At 42.3% G+C, this 23608-nt stretch overlaps 1 protein-coding gene across 1 annotated transcript in view; it reads right to left on the minus strand.

Moving 5' to 3' along the window:
- Nucleotides 1-23608, minus strand: part of MED12L (mediator complex subunit 12L) — a 350111-nt gene that overhangs the window by 311567 nt on the left and 14936 nt on the right. Inside the window, exon 2 of the mRNA XM_019661307.1 lies at nucleotides 4759-4863. Coding sequence (XP_019516852.1) covers nucleotides 4759-4863 — 105 coding nt within the window. The remainder of the gene's footprint in view (nucleotides 1-4758; nucleotides 4864-23608) is intronic.

Consider the following 23608-nt stretch of genomic DNA (forward strand, 5'->3'; position numbering starts at 1 on the left):
CGAAAGATCACACCCACTGCCGGCCAGCCCCACTGCAACCTATGCCGTCACCAGCGACTCACCGCAGTCCAGCTCCAGGTCGAGCTATTGTTCACCATCTTAGCTGTAGAGGGTGCAGTGTCACTGGCCCTCATGTGGGATCCAAGCAAGGGCCCTGCTGCTGAGAGCTGGCTTCCTAAGCCAACTCCTAACCAATGCGCCACTCAGCCGGCCATAAGCTTTACTTTTTAAAAAAACAACTTGACAGTGTATTTTTTAAGCAAATGTTTACAAAATGCCCAGAGAATTAAATGCAAAAATTTAGCAAAAACCAATTGTTTTAAAACAAGCAGCCAATAGTGGCAAATTGTTTAATATTAAATGTCTCAATCAATGTTTGATCTTTGCACCAAGGCCACAAAACACATACATATGCAAATTGTTTTATATTTAAAATGTCTCTTATTCATAATTGTGTATGAGCATTGTAATCAAAATAAACAGAGGTGTACATCTTTTTTTAAAACTAGTCTGGGAAATCTGTTTTACAATTATGCTCCATTCTACATAATTAATGATAGCAATGGAACATGGTGACTGTATGTATTTTTGCTTTCTAACAAACCTTCTGAACAATTGCATACTATAAACAAAGTCAAAATTCCCAAGAAAAGGAAGAGAGAAAACAATGTGCATTAGGAACTCAAAAAAATAAAATCAAAACATGATCACACATTTCATTTTATTGCAATATATTCATATTAATCTAAAGTCAAAAAAAGTAAAGAGTCTAATTGCCAAGCCCCAGTGCCTAACTCCAAGTAGCCAACTTTGATGAGTTTTTATGTGTTCTTCCAGTGTTTCTTCATGTGAACACACACAAACACGAATATATTTTCTCTTTCTTATACTCACTCATGCACAATTACTAAATGTCTGAGAGCCTTCCCAACGTGTACGGGAAGCTTCCTCATTCATGTTTATTAACACATAATAATGTCCTGTGTGGATGTACCACATTTTATTTAATCAAGACCCTGTGAATGGACATTTGGAGTGTTTGTACCAAACTTTTGCTGTTACAAACCACATTAAAATGAATAGCCTTTCCTATTTATTATTTCATATATGTTCAGCTACAGGTTTCAGATAAATTTGCAGAATTCAGATTTCACGATTCTGTAATTTTCATGCAGTGTTGTCATGATGGAGGATGATTTACAGTACACTTTAAAACACACCTTCTCTTAACCGTAGCTCACACCCAACTGACTGCACTAAACAAGTTGAAACTTGTCAGACACTGTTACTAAGGTTTGACTCGCTGCTTCCCGTATTGAAGACCCCTGCCTTTCTGTTGGATGGCACTCGGCAGCAGCATTCACCGTATGTTTTTAATGAACATGAACATTGTTAAATGGCCCTCCATAAGATTTATAACAATTTACTCTCTCAGTCAAGGTATAAGACAAAAGGTTTAAATTAAAACTTGTTTCCATCCATCCAAAGCTATTTGAAAAATAATTCATCTGATAAGAAATGGAAAAAGTTTAGGGGCTATACTATAGTTCACATATTTCATATTTATAGATCAAATTCCCCTCAGAAAGTTTAATTCCTTGAGTAAATCTCACAGGAATGTTGATAGCTGTAGAAGTTGTAATGGATGATATTTCCATTTACTGTTATTTAAACTGATATAAAACTTGATACAACTGAGAACAATTTGGCAGTTCACATGAAGAGACACACAGTAGTCATATTCTTTGTTATGCACTAAATTGTGTATTCCCAAAATTCAGATGTTGAAGCGCTGATAGTCTTTGGAGACAGGGCGTTTAAAGAAGTGATTACGGTTCAATGAGGTCATACGGGTGGCACCCTAATCCAACAGGACACCAGAGATGCATGTACACAATGAAAAGACTATATGAAGACACAGCAAGATGGCAGCATGTGCACACCAAAGAGAGAGGCCTCAAGAGAAACCAGACCTACTGACACCTTGAACTTGGACTTCCAGCCTCTTTAACTGTGAGAAAAGAAATTCTCTCAGAAAATCAAATTTCATTGTTTAAGCCACCCAGTCTATGGTAGTTTGTTATAGCAGCTCTAGCAAATTGATGCACCTTCTAAGCAAGCAATATTCTTCCAGGAAAAGTACATACAAAAAATGTTAGTTTTTTTAAAAGTATATAATAGTTAAGGAAGACGAAAAAGATTTAGAGATGAATGGTAGTTAGTGACAGTTGCACAGCAATGTGAATATATTTTATGCCAAAGAACTGTATACTTTAAAATGTTAAAATGGTAAATTTTATGTTATATATTTTAGCACAATAAAAAAAAAAGTAGAACACAAATTACAACATATACATAATTATGGTTGTACTGTTAAAAAGTGTCAAGATTGGAAAAAGACAAAACTAAAAACATTGTGTTTGGTCAATAGGACTATCTGTCAAAAATGCTTCTATTTTTTTTCCACATCATTTAAATAATTATTTCAGTTGACAGTTTAGCAAATTATCATTTACACATGTGTTTGTCATTTACATGTGCACACATAAAAAGAGATCTGGAATGATACACGAGCCCTTAATAATGGTTATCTCTGGGGAAGAGGAAAAAAATATAGAAATTTGTCTGTTTGTTTGATTTCTTTTTATTTGTATGTATGATGTTTTCAAATTAATAAAAATATTTTAATGTTTGAAAAATAGAAACTCGAAAAGGATGGAAAATCAAACCTTAGAAGAATAAAAACAGAAACAAATAATTATATATATATATATATATATATATATATATATATATATATATATATATATATATATATAATTGTTAACATACCACACAGGAAAAAAAAAAGATTTAATTCAAGAAATTTTGTAAGACAACATTCTGACTAAGTATTCTTAATGAAAGTTAGTATAAGGTAAAAAAAAAAAAAAACAAGTATTGCAGAACATTTGAAAATTTTACATAGTAATTTTGTTATTGGAGATATTGGTATAATTTATTCTGAAAGTTTTTTATGTGTATTATAAGATAGAGTAAATGAATAAATATGTTGATATTGCTGAGAGGAAGGGTTCTCTCTTTGGGAGAAAAGAGACTCAAAGATGAAACAGGCAACAGTAAGAAAAAAACCCGAGGGTATTGAGTTAGAACTGATGGAGGGAGGGAGTCTGTAAGGCAGGGAGGGAGGGAGGGAGGGAGGGAATAAAAGAAATCTAAACATGCTCCCCATCTCAGTCCACTGAAAGGGCTCAGCAGTTATGACACTCTAGTAGCAGGGAGCATGCCAAGCACCCACATCTGGGCGGGGCGGGGAGAGAACAAGATGAACCTGGGATGTGTTCTTGTGTAAGAAATGAGAAAGTGCTCAAAGGATAGTGGGGATGGGGATGTCAAAATGACCCAAGAGCCAGGTTAAAGGCACCCCCACTGGCATCGAAAAGAAAAATGAAGATAACACCTCAGATTTGAAAGAGTCCAGGAGTTAAAAGTGATACTAAAAAAAATGAGGTGTCCTTTACAAAAGAATGCCAACTAATAAATGTATGAGGAATGATAACCAGAAAAAACAGCATTTTGCAACCACCAGCAAAACAAATCATGCTGCAGGAATCATCAGTTGATACTAAAATCATAGGATGAAATTTTATTGGAGAATAGGATATTCACGGTCTGAAAGTATCACCCTATAGAGATTACTATGAGGAAAAGATGACCACGTTTACAAGGTAAAGAGATGGCAGACACCACCTTAGGTGATCACACTTATAACCAATGATAGGGCAAACTGGCATTGCATGTCTTCTGATGTGAGGTAATGTAGCCTTCTTGTCCAAAAATATTTAACCTGGCTCCTGTCATGAGAAAATAACGAGACAAATCTTGAATACAGGACTAAGATACAAGACAAATAACTGGACTAGACTCTTCTAAAATGGGAGTCCTGAAAGCGCTGCCCCAAAAACCGAGAACAAAATGAGGGAAGCTGGAGAGCTATGCTGTACGAGACTCACGGAGACTGAAGAGACAGGACAGCCAAATACTTGTGATCCCTGACTGGATCCCAGGGCAGGGCAGCTTACAGGATATTTGGGGAAATTCTGAATATGGATTGTGATTTAAAAAAAACGCTCATTTAGCAACCTGTATTCCCAAGGGTGTCACATACAAGGTGTGATCAAAACATACGGTGAATGCTGCTGCTGAGTGCCATCCAACAGAAAGGCAGGGGTCTTCAATACGGGAAGCAGCGAGTCAAACCTTAGTAACAGTGCGTGACAAGTTGCAACTTGTTCAGTGCAGTCAGTTGGGTGTGAGCTACGGTTAAGAGAAGGTGTGTTTTAAAGTGTGCTGTAAATCATCCTCCATCATGACAACACTGCATGTCACACATCGCTTCTGGTATATGGCAATTTCTATCCAATAACAAGATTATGATGTGTCCTCATCCACCTTATTCACCGGATCTGGCACCGTGCAACCTCTGGCTCTTCCCCCAAGTCAAAATGATTCAGGACATCGAGGCAGCCACGACAGCGCAACTAAAGACACTCACGAAAGAGGACTTCCAGAACTGCTTCAGAAATGGCAAGAACGATGGCATTAGTGTGTCTGAAGTGAGAAAGGGGGTATTTTGAGGGGAATTAATAGCAATGTGTCTTTTACTGTAATAAACGTTTAATTAAAACATTCACCGTTGTTTGATCACACCTTGTATACACACTTTTTCAGAAGTTTTGGGAAAGACACTTAGCATACCTTTGATGGGTTAATTACAATATTCCTGGCTGAGCCGTGCTCATCTCCCGTGAAGGCCGGCTGATTGTTGAAGCCTTGCTTTACATTCACAGCGGTAAGTTCGTCCTGTTCAAAAAAAGGTACTGATTAAATCAGAAGGACATAAAGCTCCAACTTCACCCCGCATGCCACAGCCCAAGTAGCAGCTAACTTTGCTAAACTCTACAAGGAGAGAATAGTTGAATGCACATGAAAGCAAGCAGAAATGGAAGTTTAAAAACTGATGTAGAAATGTGTAAAGAATGATAAAGCGAATGGGGCAAAACATTCACAACCATTGACTCTAGCTGTAGGATACAGGAGTGTTCATTATGCTATTCTATTAACTTTTCTGTAAGTTTGAAATTTTTAACAGTTGGGACGGGGCGGGGAGGGGGAGGAAGAAGAGAGAAATGAGCAATGATGCCTCACACACAAACATAAAATCACAGAATGTTTAATCTAGAACTGCACCAAGGGAGCCCATAGTTTGACTCTCCCTTCATTGCCAGCCCCTACGCGTACCCCTATCTTATGTTCGAGAAAACTGCATCACTCAACTTACCCAAGACCCCATAGCAAGTTAAGGACAGAAATAAAGGGTTCCTAGACACAAGCTTTGTAGTAACCACCCAGCACAGAGACCAGCGACATAAGGGACGTTTAGAGTCTGCAAAGTTCTTTCATACATGCGGGCTACTTGATCTTTACCAATTCTGAGGTAGACAGTAGGTTTGTATCTCACGCCCATTTACAGATGACAAGAGTGAGGCTCACTACGCTAGTACAGTAACTGGACAGAGCCAACACTGAAATCCTGTATTCTCAATCCTAGGCTAGGAAGAGAAATTTCCATGCCACCATGCCACCGAAGTATAAATGCCACATGAAAATGCGGTCTAAAAATACATAGCTACAACTCAGACTCGCCTTAAAAATATCTCTTACTGGGCAGATACAGAAAAACTTTTCTTCCCAAGGTCACAACACTTCAAAAATAGCCCAGGCTTCTAAAAAAAAACAACAAAAAAAAAACCCAAGAAAGAAAACCAACCTTGCCCTGCCCTGATCACTGAGTTATAAAATTAAATCGGAGTTCCTAAGACACAGACTTGAAAGTATAAAAGGGAAAAAGGTTTGAGTAAATGAAGCTACTTTCTGCTCCCCTCATGCCAAGCCAAGAAATGGTCTTAGTAACCAGTGTGAACGGTAGCCACAGCACAAGAATGAGAATATACACTCATTCCTCACAAGTCTTGCAAGTGTAAAATAAAATTAAAAAAAAAAAAGAATCAACTGACAAAATCATTGTGAGGATTAGGCAAGAAGTGCTAAAACAAAATAGTTTATGACATACCTGAACGGTCACCTTGGCTGAGAACTGAGGTCTCCTGGACACCCGCCATGTAACTTGACTTAATTGTGTGTGCCCTACCTAATACCTTGGTGAACCACTGTTTTGGCGGGCTTTCAAAAGACCCCGCGACGCGACGGGAAATTTAGCTCTATGGTTATCAAGTCTCCTCCAAGCACAGAAGGTTACTGAAATCATGATCTGCACGGAAAATGAATTGCACGCCCATATCAGAAGACAACTCAAACTGCTACCGCATTTTCAAATTAACTATTTGAAAATCTGGGGAAAACTACATAACGCAATATCAGCAATCTCAGAGTCTAAGAAAGAAGGAGCACAAACGGGGTCATGAGAGGAACAGAACGAGAAAATTGAATTTTTATCTTTGATTTACCATCAGAGTATTACAAAAAGCATTAATTGAGTAACAGCATATGTTTTTACTAAAAATATGTTCTGGCTTTATTAGAAGGAAATGCATGAAGCTGTTAGGACCAGTTAGTTTCATTTAGCACTGTTTAACTTTCTATTCCAAACTAACACGGGCTCTGTTAGCTGCCTGCTTTATGTGACTGCTAACCACTGGCCTGGAGAGAGACATGCCCTGTGCGCACGCGCAGACACACATACACAAATCCCAGAAGGAAAAGAACATGGAATCATGATTACATGTCTCTCAGCCACATCAGGTTTTCCTCAAACAAGATTCACACAGGTACTGTTGGGAGCCTTGAATCCTGAGAACTTTGCCATCTTGTATTCTAAGTTGCACGAAAACCCATCCAGAATCCGATCACTACTCATGACCACCAGTGCCCTCCCCAGGTCAGGACTGCCATCATCTCACGGCAAAGGCTTCTAACTTGGCCCCTAACTGGTCTTGCACCGTGAAGACCATTTTCAACACAGCAGCTACAGGGAGCTTTTTCAAACGAAAGTGAGATCATGTCACTCCTGCTCAAAACCTGCATAAATTCCCCAACTCAGAGTATAAGAAGCAAAGGCTCTGTGATGCCCTGCAGGTCCCTATGTGATCTGGCTCCTGTTACCTTTCTGACCTCATTCCTGACCACACTCTCTGTTGCTCATTCCACTCAGGCCACACAGGTCTCCGTGCAGTTAGTTCCTCAAGGTGGATGTTCTCAAGCCTCAGGGCCTTTGCACTGTCTGTTCCCTCTGCCTGGATTGCTCTTCCCTATGGTATCCACAGGGCCAACTCCATAACCACCTTAAGTCTTTGCTCAAATTTCACACTCCCCATGAGAAACTGGAACTGCTCACCCCACTCCCTTCATCCCCAAGACTCCTAATCTTCTAATAATCCATAGCACTTAACATCTACAATAAAACACCATGTAACTTACTTACAACATGTACTTACCAGAAGATAAGGTCCATGAGATCTGGGAACTTTGTTTTTTATTCACAGATGCACAGAGAGCAGTGCCTGGCACACAGCACACATGCATACAGTAAGTAATTGTGGAAAGAATAAATAAGTGAATAATAACCTGTATTGAACAATTAACATAATAAGCATATTCTGAATCGCTATCACATGACTCTGAGGCCCATAATTCCATTTGTATGGGTAACTTAGTTGAACACAGAGGTCATTAGACTGAGGGGCTCTAAGCCGTGATGCCTACATGACAGCCCAAAATCTAAGCCTGTAAATACATCAAGGTTACACAATCGAAACCTAAGGACAACCAATCACAAACAGCCAACTGGGGTTTAAGCTATCTATAGATAATCAATAATTTCCTTACCTTGCTTCCACCTTTTCTCTATAAAAATTTGTCCCCAGCTCCCGACACCAGAGCACTTCTAACCACGTCTGATTTGGTGCTGCCCCATTTGAACTGAATTTTACTCAAATAAATTCCTAAAATTTTAATATGCCTCATCTTTCAACAGTTCTGGTGTCAGAAGAGGGACCCAATGGAGACCCCCAACAGCCCCCAGGAGCAAGCAGCAGCCAGGTGAAGCTGCACACTGAGCCCACTGAACTTACTGCCTTTCTCACTGCGTGTGGTCGTCACAGGTATCTGAGCTCCACAATTTTTTCATTTAAAAGAGCTCTCCAAATTTATCTGAGCATTTCTTTCTTCAGATTGGGTCTCAGGTCAGCTGACTTAAAAGAAGCTGGACTAGATCTGACTTAGAAACCAGGCTGGGCCTGGCATCAGACTGGGTCCAACTTAATTTAAATTAGCCTGAGTCCAGTGCAAGGCATCAAGTAACAAGGAAGAAAAAAAAATGGGTTCCTCTGACTCCAAACAAGCTGGGACTCTTCCACTTGGAACCCCAGCTAACCATATGGATAAAAATTATGGGTCCAGACCCTGTGCTGTTCTGAACCAGCAGGTTAACCTCACCACAGATAATCTTGAATCACAGTGGTCACAGTAGGGAACTTTTTATCCATTTATGAGGTGCTCTGGAGAAAAAAGGATCAAATGCCCCCAAATTTCCCCAAAAAATGGGATGTATTTTTTATTGATGTGCAGAAGCTCTAAGGAACTAAATGAAACAAAAATTGTCTCTTTAAAAGATTATTTACAAAAGGCAAATGAACAGTTTAAGCAATAAGCTGATGGTGAATCTAAAACGAAGTGTACCCTAACTTGACTCTGACTGCTCCAACAGCTGCTTCCCCATACCCTCCTCTCCCAAAATATTCTGAACCTACTAATCCCTGTACTCAACTGCCTTTTCACTCTGAAGATGAGCTAGAGGTTAAAAAATTGCCTTTTAAAGGGAAGCCCCCTGCTAAGCCAGTAATACCAAATGTAACCATCTTCTCTCCATGATCAAATGCAAAACTTGGGGCCATTATCAAAGACTTCCCACATCTTAAAGAGAATCCTCAAAAATTTTATGAGGAATTTAGAATTCTAATTGGAGCTTACAATCCAGGACTCCCGGATCTCTATCAATTTATTCATATGACATTAGGACTTGGCAACACCCAAAAATAAATGGCTGAACCCAAATGGGAATATCCCAAAAGCAATATTAAAGACCCACATACTGGGGCCGGCCGAGTGGCTCAGTTGGTTAAGGGCGAGAGCTCTGAGCAACAGGGTTGCCGGTTTAATTCTGCATGGGCGAGTGAGCTGCGCCCCAGCTGAGCTGCTGCTGAGCTGCCAACAGGTGGCAGAATGGCTCAGCTGGTGAGAGCACATGCTCCTAACAACAAAGTTGGGGTTCGACTCCCACATGGGATGGTGGGCTATGCCCACCTGCAACTAAGATTGAACACGGCACCTTAAGCTGAGCGGCCGCAAGCTGCCGAAGGGCGGCCGGATGGCGACTGGACTTGGAGCTGAGCTAGCTGCGCCCTCCACAACTAAGACTTGAAGGACAACAACTTGGCTGTTCCCCTTCCCCAGTTCCCCAATAAAATCTTTAAAAACAAAACAACTCACAGCAGAGACAATAGTTTAAAAAAAATAAGACCCACATACTAATCACTCTGCCAGGAATGGCCCAAAATGCACTAGAAAAATAGCCCAAGACCTACTTGAAAGTATTGATAAAGCATTTCCACACAATACTGATGGGTATTCAACCTTGCAAACAACAACCAAAAAGATGAGCCAGTCTCAGACTATAAGATAAGACTGGAAACCTTTTTTGTGAAACATTCTGGACTTTTTTTTAATTAAATGCAGGCATAGAAAAAATGCTGACTTCCTTATTCATTACTGGGCTCCAGCCCGAATGAAGTATCCTAATAAAGAGATACAAAAGCTGGACTGGGAAGCTGCCCCTCTTACTAAATTAATAGCCCTAGCTAAACATTTTGAAAAGAGCTTCGTGCAATATAAAATTCAAAAAGCCAATAAATTTATGGCCCTGCAGTTACAACAGCTCCAAGGGTGGAGAGGACCTCCACAGACACATTTCAAGCCAGAACCTAGAGGTCCTCCACTCAGGAGGACTGGGCCCCCAAATGTCTGCCTTCGTTGTAAACAACCAGGGCAATGGAAAATAGAATTGCCGCTGCTGAACCCATCATTTAATAGGCCTCCACCTAGTAGTCCAGTCTGCTTTTCCATCAGGGGAAGTCTTTAAAAATTAGATTACTAAAATAATAACAAGATGGGGCTCTGAGGAATCGTCCAGTAAACTGCTCTCCATGATACCTTCTAACTTCCACTTTAAGCACTACAATTTGCCCAATCCTGCTACCCTTGCCTGACAACGGTACAGATCACCATACCTGTGTAGACATGGCATCATGGTTATTGACGCCTCACACTGACTTACAGAACATACTATTATAAAACCCAGATTTGATACTCTCTGTCCATGCTAATAATGCAAAAAGGAAGCATACGCACAATACACTATAACAACTCAATATGAACTATTGTAAAGGGGACTCCTTCCCCCGTTTAAGTCTGCACAACCAGCCAAACTACATGCTCTCACTTGGGTTGCTCAGTTCTCCAAAGGAAAAATCAGTAAACATTTACACGGATAGCTGGTTGGCCTTTGGGGTGGGGTCCATGACATTGGTATGTTATGGAAACAAAAGAGGTCCTCACTTCTAGCAAAACCCCCAATCAAAAACAGGCCCCAAATAAAGGAACGGCTCTCTGCCATTCTACTGCCTACCAGAATTACAATTATGAAAATGGAAGCTCACTCATACTAGAAAAACAGAGCCTGAAAATCAGCGAAATGCTCGAGCAGACTTCAACACTACATCAGCCAGCACTAAAATTGTTCTGATATGCAACGTGAACGAACTCCGTAAAATTGATTGTAACCAAATTATTTATGATAATTTATATAAAAGACGTACTCTGGCACCTGAGCTAGAGCAACAGTGTTGGGACCAACAAGGGTCCCAAATTTAATATTAAACAAGGACTCACTAAGGGCCCAGATAGTTCTTCCTAAGCTCTTAAAAATGCCATTACTAAAACCTCTATGTTCTGCAACTCATAACGGCACAAACAAAATGACCCAAATTATGAAAAGGTATTGGTGGGTGACTGCTCCAAGGTCATAAAATTGGTTGACGAACAATATCTGATGTGTCAAATCCACAGCCCTGGAAAAGACCATCAAGGTATTAGATAGAGCAGACTCACCACCTATTGAGCCATCTGAACACTTACAAATGGATCTCATTCAACTGTCTCCCACAGTGAGTTACCAATATATTCTTGAAATTGTTTGTATGTTCTCAGGATGGATTGAAGCCTTTGAATGCAGAAAGGTTGGCTACAAAAACGTGGCTAAGAAACTTTTAGAAAATATATTCCTTGTATGGGGTATCCACAGAAAATCTCCAGTGATAGGGAAACTCATTGGACAAATAACTGCACAATTAAACAAGGGGCTGCCGACACAATGGCATTACCATTGCCCTTACCATCCTCAGTCATCTGGTAAAGTCGAATGGACAAATGATAACTTAAATCTAAAACCAGCTAAATTAACAAAATCAACTGCCCTGGACAAAATTCTACCACTGGTTTTGATGGCAATTAGATCAACATCTACAGGAAAGCATAAATTATCACCTCAGAAAATAGTTAACTGGAAGACTTATGCCTTTGATGATAGAACGTTTCTCCTGTACTCATAAATTCTGACATGACTCAGTATTGAAAAGCTTTATTTATGCATTATGTCAAAGTGTATTTCCACCAGCTAAAGGAAGCTTTCCACGACCCTTCCTCCTGCAGAAAGTTGAACCTTCCACAACATAGAACCTGGAGAACGGATCTTCTGAAAACGACACCTACAAAAGACTGCCCTTGAACCTGGTGTGAAGAAACCATGCCAGGTCCTCCTCACCACCCAGGTCGCTGCCAAACTTCAGGGACTTGAACGTTGGGCCCACCTCTCCCAACTGAAAATGGTTCTCCAGACTCTTAAAACTGCATAACAGCCAGAGATCTAAAATTAAAATTGACCAGGGAGGTTGCTCATGAGAAGAAGATAAGATCATAGATCAAGATCTTCATCTCAAATAGAAATGTTTATCCTTTTTGCCTATTTGCTATCTGCTTTTTCTCCCTATTAATGCATGGGAGGACAACACTTTAATTAGGAATTCACAAATAATAGCTACTGCAGGAAACATAACTAACTGCTGGATTTGTCACGCTAAACCAAAATCAGTAGGTGAAGGGAGAGACTCCTTAATTCACTCTATAAGGAATTTCACTGGAATCCCAAATGCCACTCCATGCCTAAATTGTTCCACAGATTCCTCTTATAAAGTTAAAATACTAAATCCACATACCCCCATTCCTTGCCTCAATTTAACCCAAACCTGGGATGGGAAAAATGAGATCCAGTGAATATACCGAACGTGCCAAAAAAATGTATACACGTAACTTGCATTCATCTTTTGTTATCGGTATATATTGAGTATTACAATTTTAATACAGTTTTTTCCTTTCTTAAAATGTGTATACATTTTTTTGGCACCCTCTGTATGTAAAAGACACTGCAGAGCAGCCAGTTTAAATCAGACCATTTGTAGACTTGCTGTCAGGCCCATATATTTAGGTGGTCTTTCAATATGTCATAATACCATATTTGAGTCTTGGCTGAATGATGCTGACACCCCAAATTTCCCCAAAACAATGGGATATACTTGCTATTGATATGCTAATACTTACAAGGGAGCCCTGTGTACACCTCCAGCCTACTCCTTTTTATGGGGAGGTTTTGGCAATGGTCCCTCTGCTTGGGCAACTCATTGTCTTGACACCTGGAGGATGAAAGGACAATGTGCTCTTGCTGCATTTACTGTTCTATTGTCCCTTCATAATACCTCAGAAACTCAACATTGATCCATCCCCTTGAATTTACACTATCGACCAAAAACAAATTTACCAGCAGATGTTAACCCCTCTGAATGGGCGTCACCGTGGACAGTCCCTTCTTTCTTGGCTTGTATTTAATATAAACAAATATACGATTAGAAATTTATCCTTCACTCTGGCGACCATTGCTGAGTCTACTACTAAGGCCATGGCTGCACAGCAAAAGTCCAGAGCCTCTCTTGCTAAGGTGGTTTCAGAGAATAGAATTGCTTTGGACTGCTTGCTGGCTGAACAAGCAGGAGTCAGTGCCACAGCAAATACCTCCTGTTGTACCTGGATCAACACCTCTGGTACTGCAGAAACTCAAACTAGAAATTAACAAACAAGCTACATGGCTAAAATAGGTTTAGACTTCATCAGGTACAGTCTTTGATTTATTTGACACCAACTGGTTTGATTCATGAGGGCCCTGCCTAAGGAGTCTACTTCAGTCATTTGGTATTAGCTTCTTTCTGCACAGTCATCATTACAGTCTACCTGGTGCCCAGTGCTCTCTCAAAGGTTTTAAATGCATGTTTGCAGCCACCAGCAACACATCAGATGGTCTCACGGCCCTTAGAGAAACACAAGATGAACAACAGGATAAACAGCAAAAGCAATTCTTCCACGGATCTGACATTATCACCTACGAGCTTCACAATGAGAAAAGAGCAATTTAACTGATGGTGTCTGAGAGTGGCGCTAATACCAATTTTTTAGTCAGTCTCTTATGTACGAGAGAATGACCAAACGGGGGAATTGTTCAATTAGTTAAACAAGGAGGTCTTTAGACGGAGAGAGCTCTAATGCTGCAATGCCTACATTACAGACCAAAATCTAAGCCTGTAAATACATAAAGGTTACACAACCGAAACCTAAGGACAACCAATCACAAACAGCCAACTAGGGTTTAAACTATAGACAATCAATAAATTCCATGGGCCGGCCGAGTGGTGCGTTGGTTAGGAGTTGGTTTGGGACGCCAGCTCTGAGCAGCAGGGCCCCAGTTCAGATTCCACATGAGGGCCAGTGATGCTGCCCTCTACAGCTAAGATGGTGAATAACAGCTCGACCTGGAGCTGGGCTGAATAGCTGGTGACAGCATAGGCTGCAGTCCCGGCTGCAGTGGGCTCCCATAAGCTATCGTGAGCAGCCAGCTGCTGGTGTGAGCTGCCAAGAGCCACCATGAGCAGCCGTCCAGAAGCCGGTGACAGATCTGCCTCACCCAGGAAGAGTGCAATGATAATACCAACACGGGCCAGTGAAGCAACGTCCTCCGCAACTAGGCTGAAGAACAAAACGACAGCAACTTGTCTGTTCCCCTCCCCCAATTCCCCAATAAAATCTTTAAAAAAAAAAAAAGAAAGAAAAAAATAAATAAATTCCTTACTTTGCTTCCACATTTTCTCTATAAGTTTTTTCCCCAGCTTCTGACAATGGAGCACTTTTAACCACTACCGGTTAGATTGGGGTGCTGCACAATTTGAACTGATTTTTACTCAAATTCCTAAAATGTTAATGAGCTTCAGTTTATCTTTTAATAAACCTCTTCAAAGATTTCCCTAAATAAGAAGATAACCATCAAAATTCTGACAATCACCCTTACAGAGATTTAAACTTGTTCCAGTACACCTTGTCAATGATTCTGACCATAAGTAGAACCATCAGCTGCTATTTTGCCTATTTGTAAAGGTAAGACAACGAAAACCTCAAAAACTTGGGGACACACCCAACTATTAACTGGGATCTCATTCCTAGGCCTGTGCTGTGGGCACCAGATCAGCAATGCCAACCCTTTTCCAATAAAAGGATCTCTTATTAAAGGTAAAAAAAATTAACCATTGTATATAACATGTGGCATAAAAGAAAATCCTTTTAATAACTGTTGGGAGAACAACCATGAATTCAGGGAGTTGTAAATGTATTTGTTTATACTTACAGCATCAAGGGAACATTATATATAATATATAACACATGTGCAAGACCTAATATTTACTCAGTCAAGAGACAATGCCAGCTGAGAATATGAATTTACCATCCACATCGGTGGCCTAGGGCACCACACCAGGCTGCATATGGAGTTCAGCAGGTTTCAAACATAATTGGTCCAAAAGTAACCTCAACATGGAAAAAAGAGGACTCTTACACCTCTTGTCATTGGTTTTAACACAAACAACAAGCCTTCCAGCAATTTTAGGAAGACAGGTACCCAGAGACAAACAGAAAGAAAAGCCTAGAAATTAGCCCATGTCCATACGGAAGGACAGCGTTCACTCTGCGTTTTCATCTTCAATACTGATACAAACAACAGACCTCCAATATTTTGGGTGAACTCCAAATTCACAAATCTCATGCATGTACATTGAACTTCAGAGAATGATCTTATTTTTTTGGATCACGTTCAAAGCAATCTTTTAATTTCAATAAAACATTTCTTTAGGAAAGTGAAAACATTTTGATGCTCATTTGGAAATTGGTTAAGCTCTTTCTCACTCAAAAAAGAAAGGTTGGTTTAGCACAATTTTCAATGAAAAAGCAGATAATAAATGCAAACAAATTACTTACACAGGTGCACACACATACACGTAATCTCCTCTAGGCTGCTCATCTAACACACAAAATGAGTGCAGAGACACCCAATTTCCTCCGTCACCTACCTGCTCACATCTCACAAACTAACTCAGTGACTCAATGAACTGGACAGAAATGTCTACCCAGGAAGATAATGTCACAAAAGTAGAAAAATATCCCTGTACACACTACCCAGGCAAACTGTGCTATTAGCTAGGGTCTTATCCAAAACAAACAAAACTTAAAAAACAGCTTTATCACTATTTTCCCTAGCCTTGTCCACCTCTCCCTGAAAAGAACATTCTCTAAGATCCCAGAAGATGTCTGCAGGTCCCAGTCTGAGAAACGAGGCTATGATAATCCCCTCATGGATGTATTTCATAGTCTTCAGGCAACATGTACAGTTAGCAGATACAAATGATCCAGAAGATAAGAGAATACTCTCTCACCTCATACCTCATCATTAAGCAATTCTATTCATGTTTCTCTCCAAAAAATGTCTCACATTTATTCCTTCCTTTAAAAGTATTACAGCCACCTCTCTAAACTGTGGCTGCAGTCACAGCAGGCCATGGCCACGGGGGCCTCACACACTGTCCCATTTCTGTCCAGACTTTCACCTGAATCCAGCCTGCCTGAATTCTTCCAGGTGAATCTTCCTAGATGGGTTTTCTTTTCTGACTCCCCTTTCCAAAGCCTCAGAGGGCTTTCCACTTGTTTTGGTTTTGTTTTTTTTTCAGAAGGGGCAAAACAATTGAGGCAGCACCTAGCAGAACAGTCTACAGCCCCTCAGTAACACCTGTGGGCCTCCTCTCCACCTGACCCTGGCCCTGAATCAAAATGCAATTACCCAGGACAGGCATTCAGTGCCGTGAACAGTCAAGCTCCGCGTCCCAGTCTTGCTTCCATCCTAATGGTTAGACTCACAGGGATCTGAGTGTGAACACAGAGCCCTTACCAGTGACTGGGAACAAGGTAAACAAATGACATCTTTGTACCTCAGTTGCTTCATTTGAAATGAGACAAGAATAACTCCCAGGGCTGAGGTTATATAAGATAGAATGTATTGTACAAAGCACAGTGCCCGGCCCATAAAGTGCTCTATAAATAAATGGTGGCCATTGTTATAACAACTTAGAGCTACTTTTTATTTTTATATTTTAACTCTCATTTAATCTGCTTGACTATTATATTCCTTCCCACATACATTGTCTTGTCAACCTCTCAGCCTTACGTAATGCCATCCCCATCCCCTGGAGTACATTATCATGAAATCTTTTGCCTTCCTCAAACCACAACTAAGGAAGGGCTCCCCTTCATTTAATCAACAAATAACTAAGTACACAGCACTGGGCTAAGTATGGGGATTCCACAGAGAGCAAATTGCAAGTGTGATGAATGCCCTGAGGAGAAGCACAGACCTCTGAGTGCACGGAACAGGGGCTTCACCTCCATGCCTGAGAGGTCAAACGAGAATTCCCTGAAGAAGTGGCCTTTGAGCTGAGCTCTGACTCGGAAGTAGGAGTTAACTAGGTTAACAGGAGGCCCCTTACAATTGCAAGGGGGACATTTTGCATGAAGTGATACAATACGAACTCTAAGATGGAAACATTAGGGATGTATACTATAACTCCTAGAGCAATCGAAAAGGAAAAGAAAAAGAAAACCCAGGAGAAGAGGTGTAACCAAAATATCAATAGGTAAATTAAAATTATTTTTAAAAATAGTTTAATAATCCAAAAGAAAGCAGAAAAGGAGACACAGTAAAAACAAATAGTAAAATGGTATACCTAAATCTAACCACATAACAATAATTACATTAAATGCAAATTAACTGTTAATGGACTAAGATGCCAATCAAAAGACAGGGAGTGTAAGAATGGGTACAAATGTAAAACCCAACAATGTGCTGTACTTTAAACATAAAGAGAGAAGTTGACAGTAAATGGATGGAAAAAGATAAATACCACGCATGCAAACAATGAATATAAGAGGGCTGGAGTGGCTACATTAATACCGGGTAAGGTAGACTTCAGGATAAAGAGCATTATCAAAGATAAAGAGGGGCATGTCATAATGATTAAAGGATCGGCTCGTCAGGAAGGCATAAGGATCATGGGTGTGTGTGTCCCTAACAAGAGGAGAGACAGGAAGAGTGCGTGTAAAGGCTGCAGGGCTGGGAAAAGGAGGGCAAGAACGCTGTCACAGCAGGAGCAGAAGGCGGGCAGGGAGATGAGGCTGAGCAGGGGGTGGGGACAGAGGACACAAGGCCTGTGGACCAACTGAAGGGCTTTCCTCTTAAGAACAGGAAAAGTGTAATGCAGAGGGGTGACACCATCTGACTTGAATAGGTCTGCAGTGTGAACAAACCTGAGTGGAGCAGGGTCAGACTAAATGAGAGGCTGCAGGCAAGGGGACTGGGACCAGTCATCAGGCTCTCATTGACGTCAGGGCGTCAAGATGATGGTAGCTGGGACCAACATGGTGATTGACAGAGGTGGGTCGAAGGGGTTATATAGAAGGATATTTAGGAGGGCTTCCTCAATGGGATTTTTGTTGACATGTTAGATGGAATGACTGAGTGAGGTTGTCAAAGGTGTACCCCATATTTCTGGGGTGGTAATCCCACAAGACAGGGTACAGCAGTGTTTGGAGGGAGGGGGAATGGAGGGAAAAGGGGCAGATCAAAAGTTCAGTTTTACATGTAAGTTTGGCATAACAGACAAACAAAACAATATGTTTCTTACAGGCACTTAGATATACAAGTCTAGCGTACAGAGAAATCTAGGCTGGAGTCGTGAAGTTGTGAGTTGCCGGCATTTGGTAGTAACTGAAGTCTGGGGTGGCTGAGGCCACCTAGAGAAAGGGTGAAGTGAGAGGGGACACGGCCTAGGACAGACCCTTGATTTAATGGCCAGGTGGAGGAGGAAGAGCTTTCAGAGGAGACAGATGGCCTGGTCAGAGAGGAGAGAAGGAAACTAGGAAGGGGTGCTGCACCTGAGAAGCCGAGAGAAGACACTGCTGCACCAAGTGAGAGATCAACAGCAGCAAGTGCTGCTGGGAACATGGCTATCACTCATGACTGAAGTGTCTCAGTGGAACAAGGGTAGAAGCCAGTCTGGAAGGAGCAGAGGACGAAGTGGAAGGAGACGGAGACAGTGAGCACACAAGATGCTTTTGGGAAATTATGCAGAAAGTGGGAAGAAATGGGAAAATGGGGTCATAGGGTAGGAGGAGATCTAAGATGTGAAGACTTTGTCCATGCATGTTTTGATGGACCAGAAAGGATCCAGTGAAGGACGGAGTTGAAGATAACAGGAGAAAAGGGAGATGTAGATAGCTTGAAGTTCCCGAGAACACAGGAGGGGACGCAGGAGGCAAGGTCCCATATCAGACAAACCCTGGACATGCAGAGAACAGTCTAGAGATAGGCCAGATGTAGGTATGCTCTGTGGGTGCAACTGTGTATCCCAAAAGGATATGTCAGTCCTAACTCCCGTACACCTGTGCATGGGACCTTATTTAGAAATAGGGTCTCTGCAGATATAATCAAGTTAAAGAAGAGCTCTACTGAATTAGGGTGGGTCCTAATTCAATATGGCTGGTGGGCCTTACAAGAGAAAAGCCTCAGAGGATAGAAAGAGGCAGAGACTGGATTTATGCTGCCATAGCCAAGAAACGCTGGGGGCGACAAAAGCTGGGGAAGCAAGGCAGGGTCCTCCCCTAGAACCTTCTAGGTATGGTCCTGCCTTGGGGTTGGACTCCTAGACTCCAGAACTGTGAGAGAATAGACTTCCATGATTTTTAGCCATCCAGTTTGTGGTATTTGGTTATGGTAGTCCAGGGAAACTAAAACATACCCGTAGTGGGGACAGGGAGGGAAGCTGTGTTCTATTCTACCCCTCAGGGCAAGACTACCCTTCAAAATCAGGACCCAGGCCACGAGGCAACAGCAAGAGGGTCTGAGAGCTGGAAAAAGCAACATCCCTAGCTCTGTATAAGCAGCACCCAGCACCGCACCACAGCAATGGGGGGTAATTTCTGTTTGCATCTCTTCTAAGTGTCACTTAATAGAAGTTTGAGAAGCTTTAAAAAAAAAAAAAACAAACAGGGTGTCCTCCTGAAGAGGACCAACAGAATGGGCCAGACTGACTAGGGGAGACAGGACTCCCCTAAATGGCAACCTAGCCCTTCCCCCTTCCCTCCAACATCTCTAACACCAGGGCCACATTTGCATCGAAGCTGCATCTGAAACTCAGCTGGCCACATCCACCCTCATCTATACTGCTATTAATATTCACCCCCATCCAAACCACACCTGCGGGCCATCAATCACTCACGGTGGGGACCCAGGCGAAACCAAAAGGATACATATGAGCTCAACACAAACAACAAGTCCTGTGCTCACACCTGTACCGAGAAGCATGCCAAAAGAGAAGAGAATCACGGTACTGATGATACCAGTCCCTGGCCTTGGGACGTCACACTGATGCCCGTCCTCAGGAGAGCCAAGTGGCCTTGGCGGGATGGGTCCCCATTTTACAAGGCGAGAAACTGAGGCTGAGAGGTGGGCAGAAGTGAAATGGGTAAGTGGCCATGTAAGAACCAGGCCTCCAATAGGTCCAATGTGCTCTCCAAGATGAGAGATCTCTGAGGAGATCAGGGTGGTCCCCACAAACCTATACTGGGATCCTGGCTCCCTACTTTTCCGTGAAACAGAGATACCTTCACCTACTTTACACGCCTATTGTAAAGAATAAGTGAAAGTCATGTGAGGCACTCAAGCAGGGTACCTGGCACACACAAAGTTGTACTTCAAAACTGGGATCACTGTCATTATAATTAATATCTTCTGTATAGCCAGCACATACAGCCCAAATCACTCATGTGACCGCGTACTTGGTCACTCTCCAATCGGCTGGATGAAATGTCCACCAAGGATGATGGACTGAACACACGCAGCTCCCGGAGGTGCCTACTTCCCTGATAGCGGCCCTCACCCTGCCCACAAGTGACCCAGTGAGACAGGCAGTCCCTCCTCCCCATTTAAAAGTGGGAGAGATTTTGCTTTAAATTCTATCTAAATATACTTAGCATTCATTCCACTCTTATCTAAATAATTGTATCCCATTAATTCATATTCAAATCACATTCAAATGCATGTCATCCTCCAGATATCAAACACCTGGATATGGCTCTCAGGAAAATTGCCAGAGAAAAACACTTGAACTCTTAGATTTGCATAATCATGAAGCAGGAAGGAGGACTTAAGGTGTCCGCTGGTTTATCCTGACCAGGATTTTATTTAAGGCAGACTCAAAAGGCAGTTTTCTCTCCAGAGCCCCCACTGCTCAGGTAAGTCACAGTTCTGCATTGTGATCGCATCTAATGTAAACTCTTTCTGTAAGTCATATTTTTCACTTAGTATTGAACCTGCTTCCCACAGTGCTGGTGACCTGAGGGCAGAGAAACATACACAAGCCATGGCTTCTGTCCCCTGAAGTTCACTCTCCAGGGAATGGATGCACACTCACCCATAACCTGATCCCTTTTGTTTACCCTTTGACCCCCCCCCCATTATATCCCTGACCCCATGCTTGGCACACACCTGTAGGAAGGCGTGTTGTGAGATTTCCACCAAATGAATTGCAAATTCCTGAAAAAGGAAAACTTGTTGGGTGATAGGGATAATAAAACGGGTGCAGGAAAATCAGGTAAAACTGCTTGGGAGAGAGGGATCAGAAATTGGGACTCTTTTTCTTGTTGTTGTTGTAGTGGTAATTTTGTTCATTTGTTTTAGATCAACTGCTTGGAAACAGAGAGGCTAAACCTACAATTTTGGGCCAAGAAAACTAATGTCCCAAGTCCACCTCCAAAAATGGAGTCTGAAGTGAACTTCTGTGAAAACCTCTCAGCCTTCAGCCTCTTTATTTTCAGGGGCTTGATCACCCACCTCTTCCAGAGCTTAGCCAGCCTTCCCAGCAATTCTGGTGATCAATCACCACCAAAGCAGCCCACAGGAGGCAGGTAACAGGTACTGGGAGAGAGATATACAGAAGGACAAGCGGAATAAACCAAGGGTACGTGGGCCTTTTCGGCCATAAGGCCTTCGAGTAACCCAGGTCATGCCAGGAGTCACAGGGCAAGTGGGGAGGGGAGTCTCAACATTTCCTCCAATTCACCAATCAAGTAATTCTGGACACCTGTCAGGACACGAAAGCCTGAGCACAAAAACAGGTCACCCTGAGGTCCTCCAGCAATGGGACCTACCATCCTCGGTGAACAGTGTCCAAGAAGTCAGCATTTTCACACTCCTCTCATCTTCCTTTCCTTTGGCCAAATCTGTCACCAACTGCCCATTGTTCTCCAGTCCTATTTAAAGCACTGATCAGTCCCGCTCTTTTTACCTCATCCCTTAGTTACTACAGCCCTTGCAGCCTTCCCACCTCCACGCTCCCCCACACTTGATTTATTAGATGTGAGCTAGTGAGATAACCTGACGCAGGACCTCATGAGCTCATCACCACCCCCCACACTCCAGCCTGCCAGGACTGATCTTCGGAGGCACTGCCCCGTCCCCCATGCCTGTTCATCCCACCTTCCAGCTTTTGTTATAAAGGGGCCAGCATGTCCCCAGTCACTCAGATGCTGTCTCTCATCCTCTCCATCCTCCAGTGAAACCTCGGGGTATTCCAACCCTCTTTCTTGAACTCACAGCATTTTTAGCCTCACTATATACAGAGCAGAATGGCTACAGCAGGGGGCTCACAAGTACACCTCCGTCAGTAGGAAGCTAAATGAGCCCCTCCCATGCCTCAGCTTCCACATCTGTACAAAGGAGATAATCGTATCCACCTCAGAGGTGTCTGTGAGGCTGGCATAAAACCAAACATGTACAACATTCAGAATAACCAACACAATCGACCTCGGCTATCATGATGTAAAGTGCACTTTATCCACCGTACTGCATGTACTTGTATATGTTATCCCTCAACTGTAAAGCTAATAAAACTAATAGATGACACATGTCTGATGTGAATTTCTAGAGCAGTGCTACTCAGAGTGTGGTCCGAAACAATTACAGGTCCACAACAAGAAATGTGCAAAAGCTGGTTGAGAGCTTGGAAACAGGCCACTACATTCCGTCAGCATTTCATTTTTCTAGTAATTCATTTTCCTCATGTATTTATGTCAGTGCAACAGATTGAAAATTAATTGAAAAAAGAAAAACCGGTCTTTCACCACAGATATTTTGAGAAGCAGTCTTCTAGAGGGGACAGATAGCAGGCTTGTCTCTTTTCTACACCCCCACATCCCCCAGCACAGCGGGAAGCATACATATATGGAGTACTAAGTAAATGAAATATAACTTCAAAAATATTCCGATTGAGCCAGCGAGTGGCGCATTGGTTGAGAATTGGCTTGGGATGCCAGCTCTGAGCAGCAGGGCCCCAGTTCGGATCCCACATGAGGGCCAGTGACACTGCCCTCTACAGCTAAGATGGTGAACAACAGCTCGACCTGGAGCTGGGCTGCCGTGAGTCGCCAGTGATGGCGTAGGCTGCAGCGGGGCTGGCTGGCAGCAGGCATGAGCTTTTGTGAGCTGCCGTGAGCCGCGGAGAGCTGCCGTCTAATGGCCGGCGAGCGACTGCCTCACCCGGGAAGACCGCAATGATAATACCAACATGGGCCTGTGGGGTGGCGTCCTCTGTGACAGGACTGAGGAACAGAAGGACAGCGGCTTGTCTGTTCCCCTCCCCCAATTCCTCAATAAAATCTTCAAAAAAAATTTTTTTTTCGATTATTTAATGACTTAAAAGTAGATCTCAGGGCCGGCCGAGTGGCTCAGTTGGTTAAGAGCTCGCTCAAGAGTTTGAGCTCTGAGCAACAGCAGTTCAATGCCTGGCCCGAGCTGAGCTGCCACAGAGCTGCCAACAGGTGGCAGGATGGCTCAGCTAAAACAAACAAACAAACAAACAAAAAGTAGATCTCATATGAGTAGCAGAAATGTAAATAGTATCTCCAATTCATAAATAATCTTTTTTCTCAAGAAGGAGTTGAC

The sequence above is a fragment of the Hipposideros armiger genome, unplaced genomic scaffold, assembly GCF_001890085.2.
Source record: "Hipposideros armiger isolate ML-2016 unplaced genomic scaffold, ASM189008v1 scaffold_344, whole genome shotgun sequence".
NCBI classification, from domain to species: domain Eukaryota; kingdom Metazoa; phylum Chordata; class Mammalia; order Chiroptera; family Hipposideridae; genus Hipposideros; species Hipposideros armiger.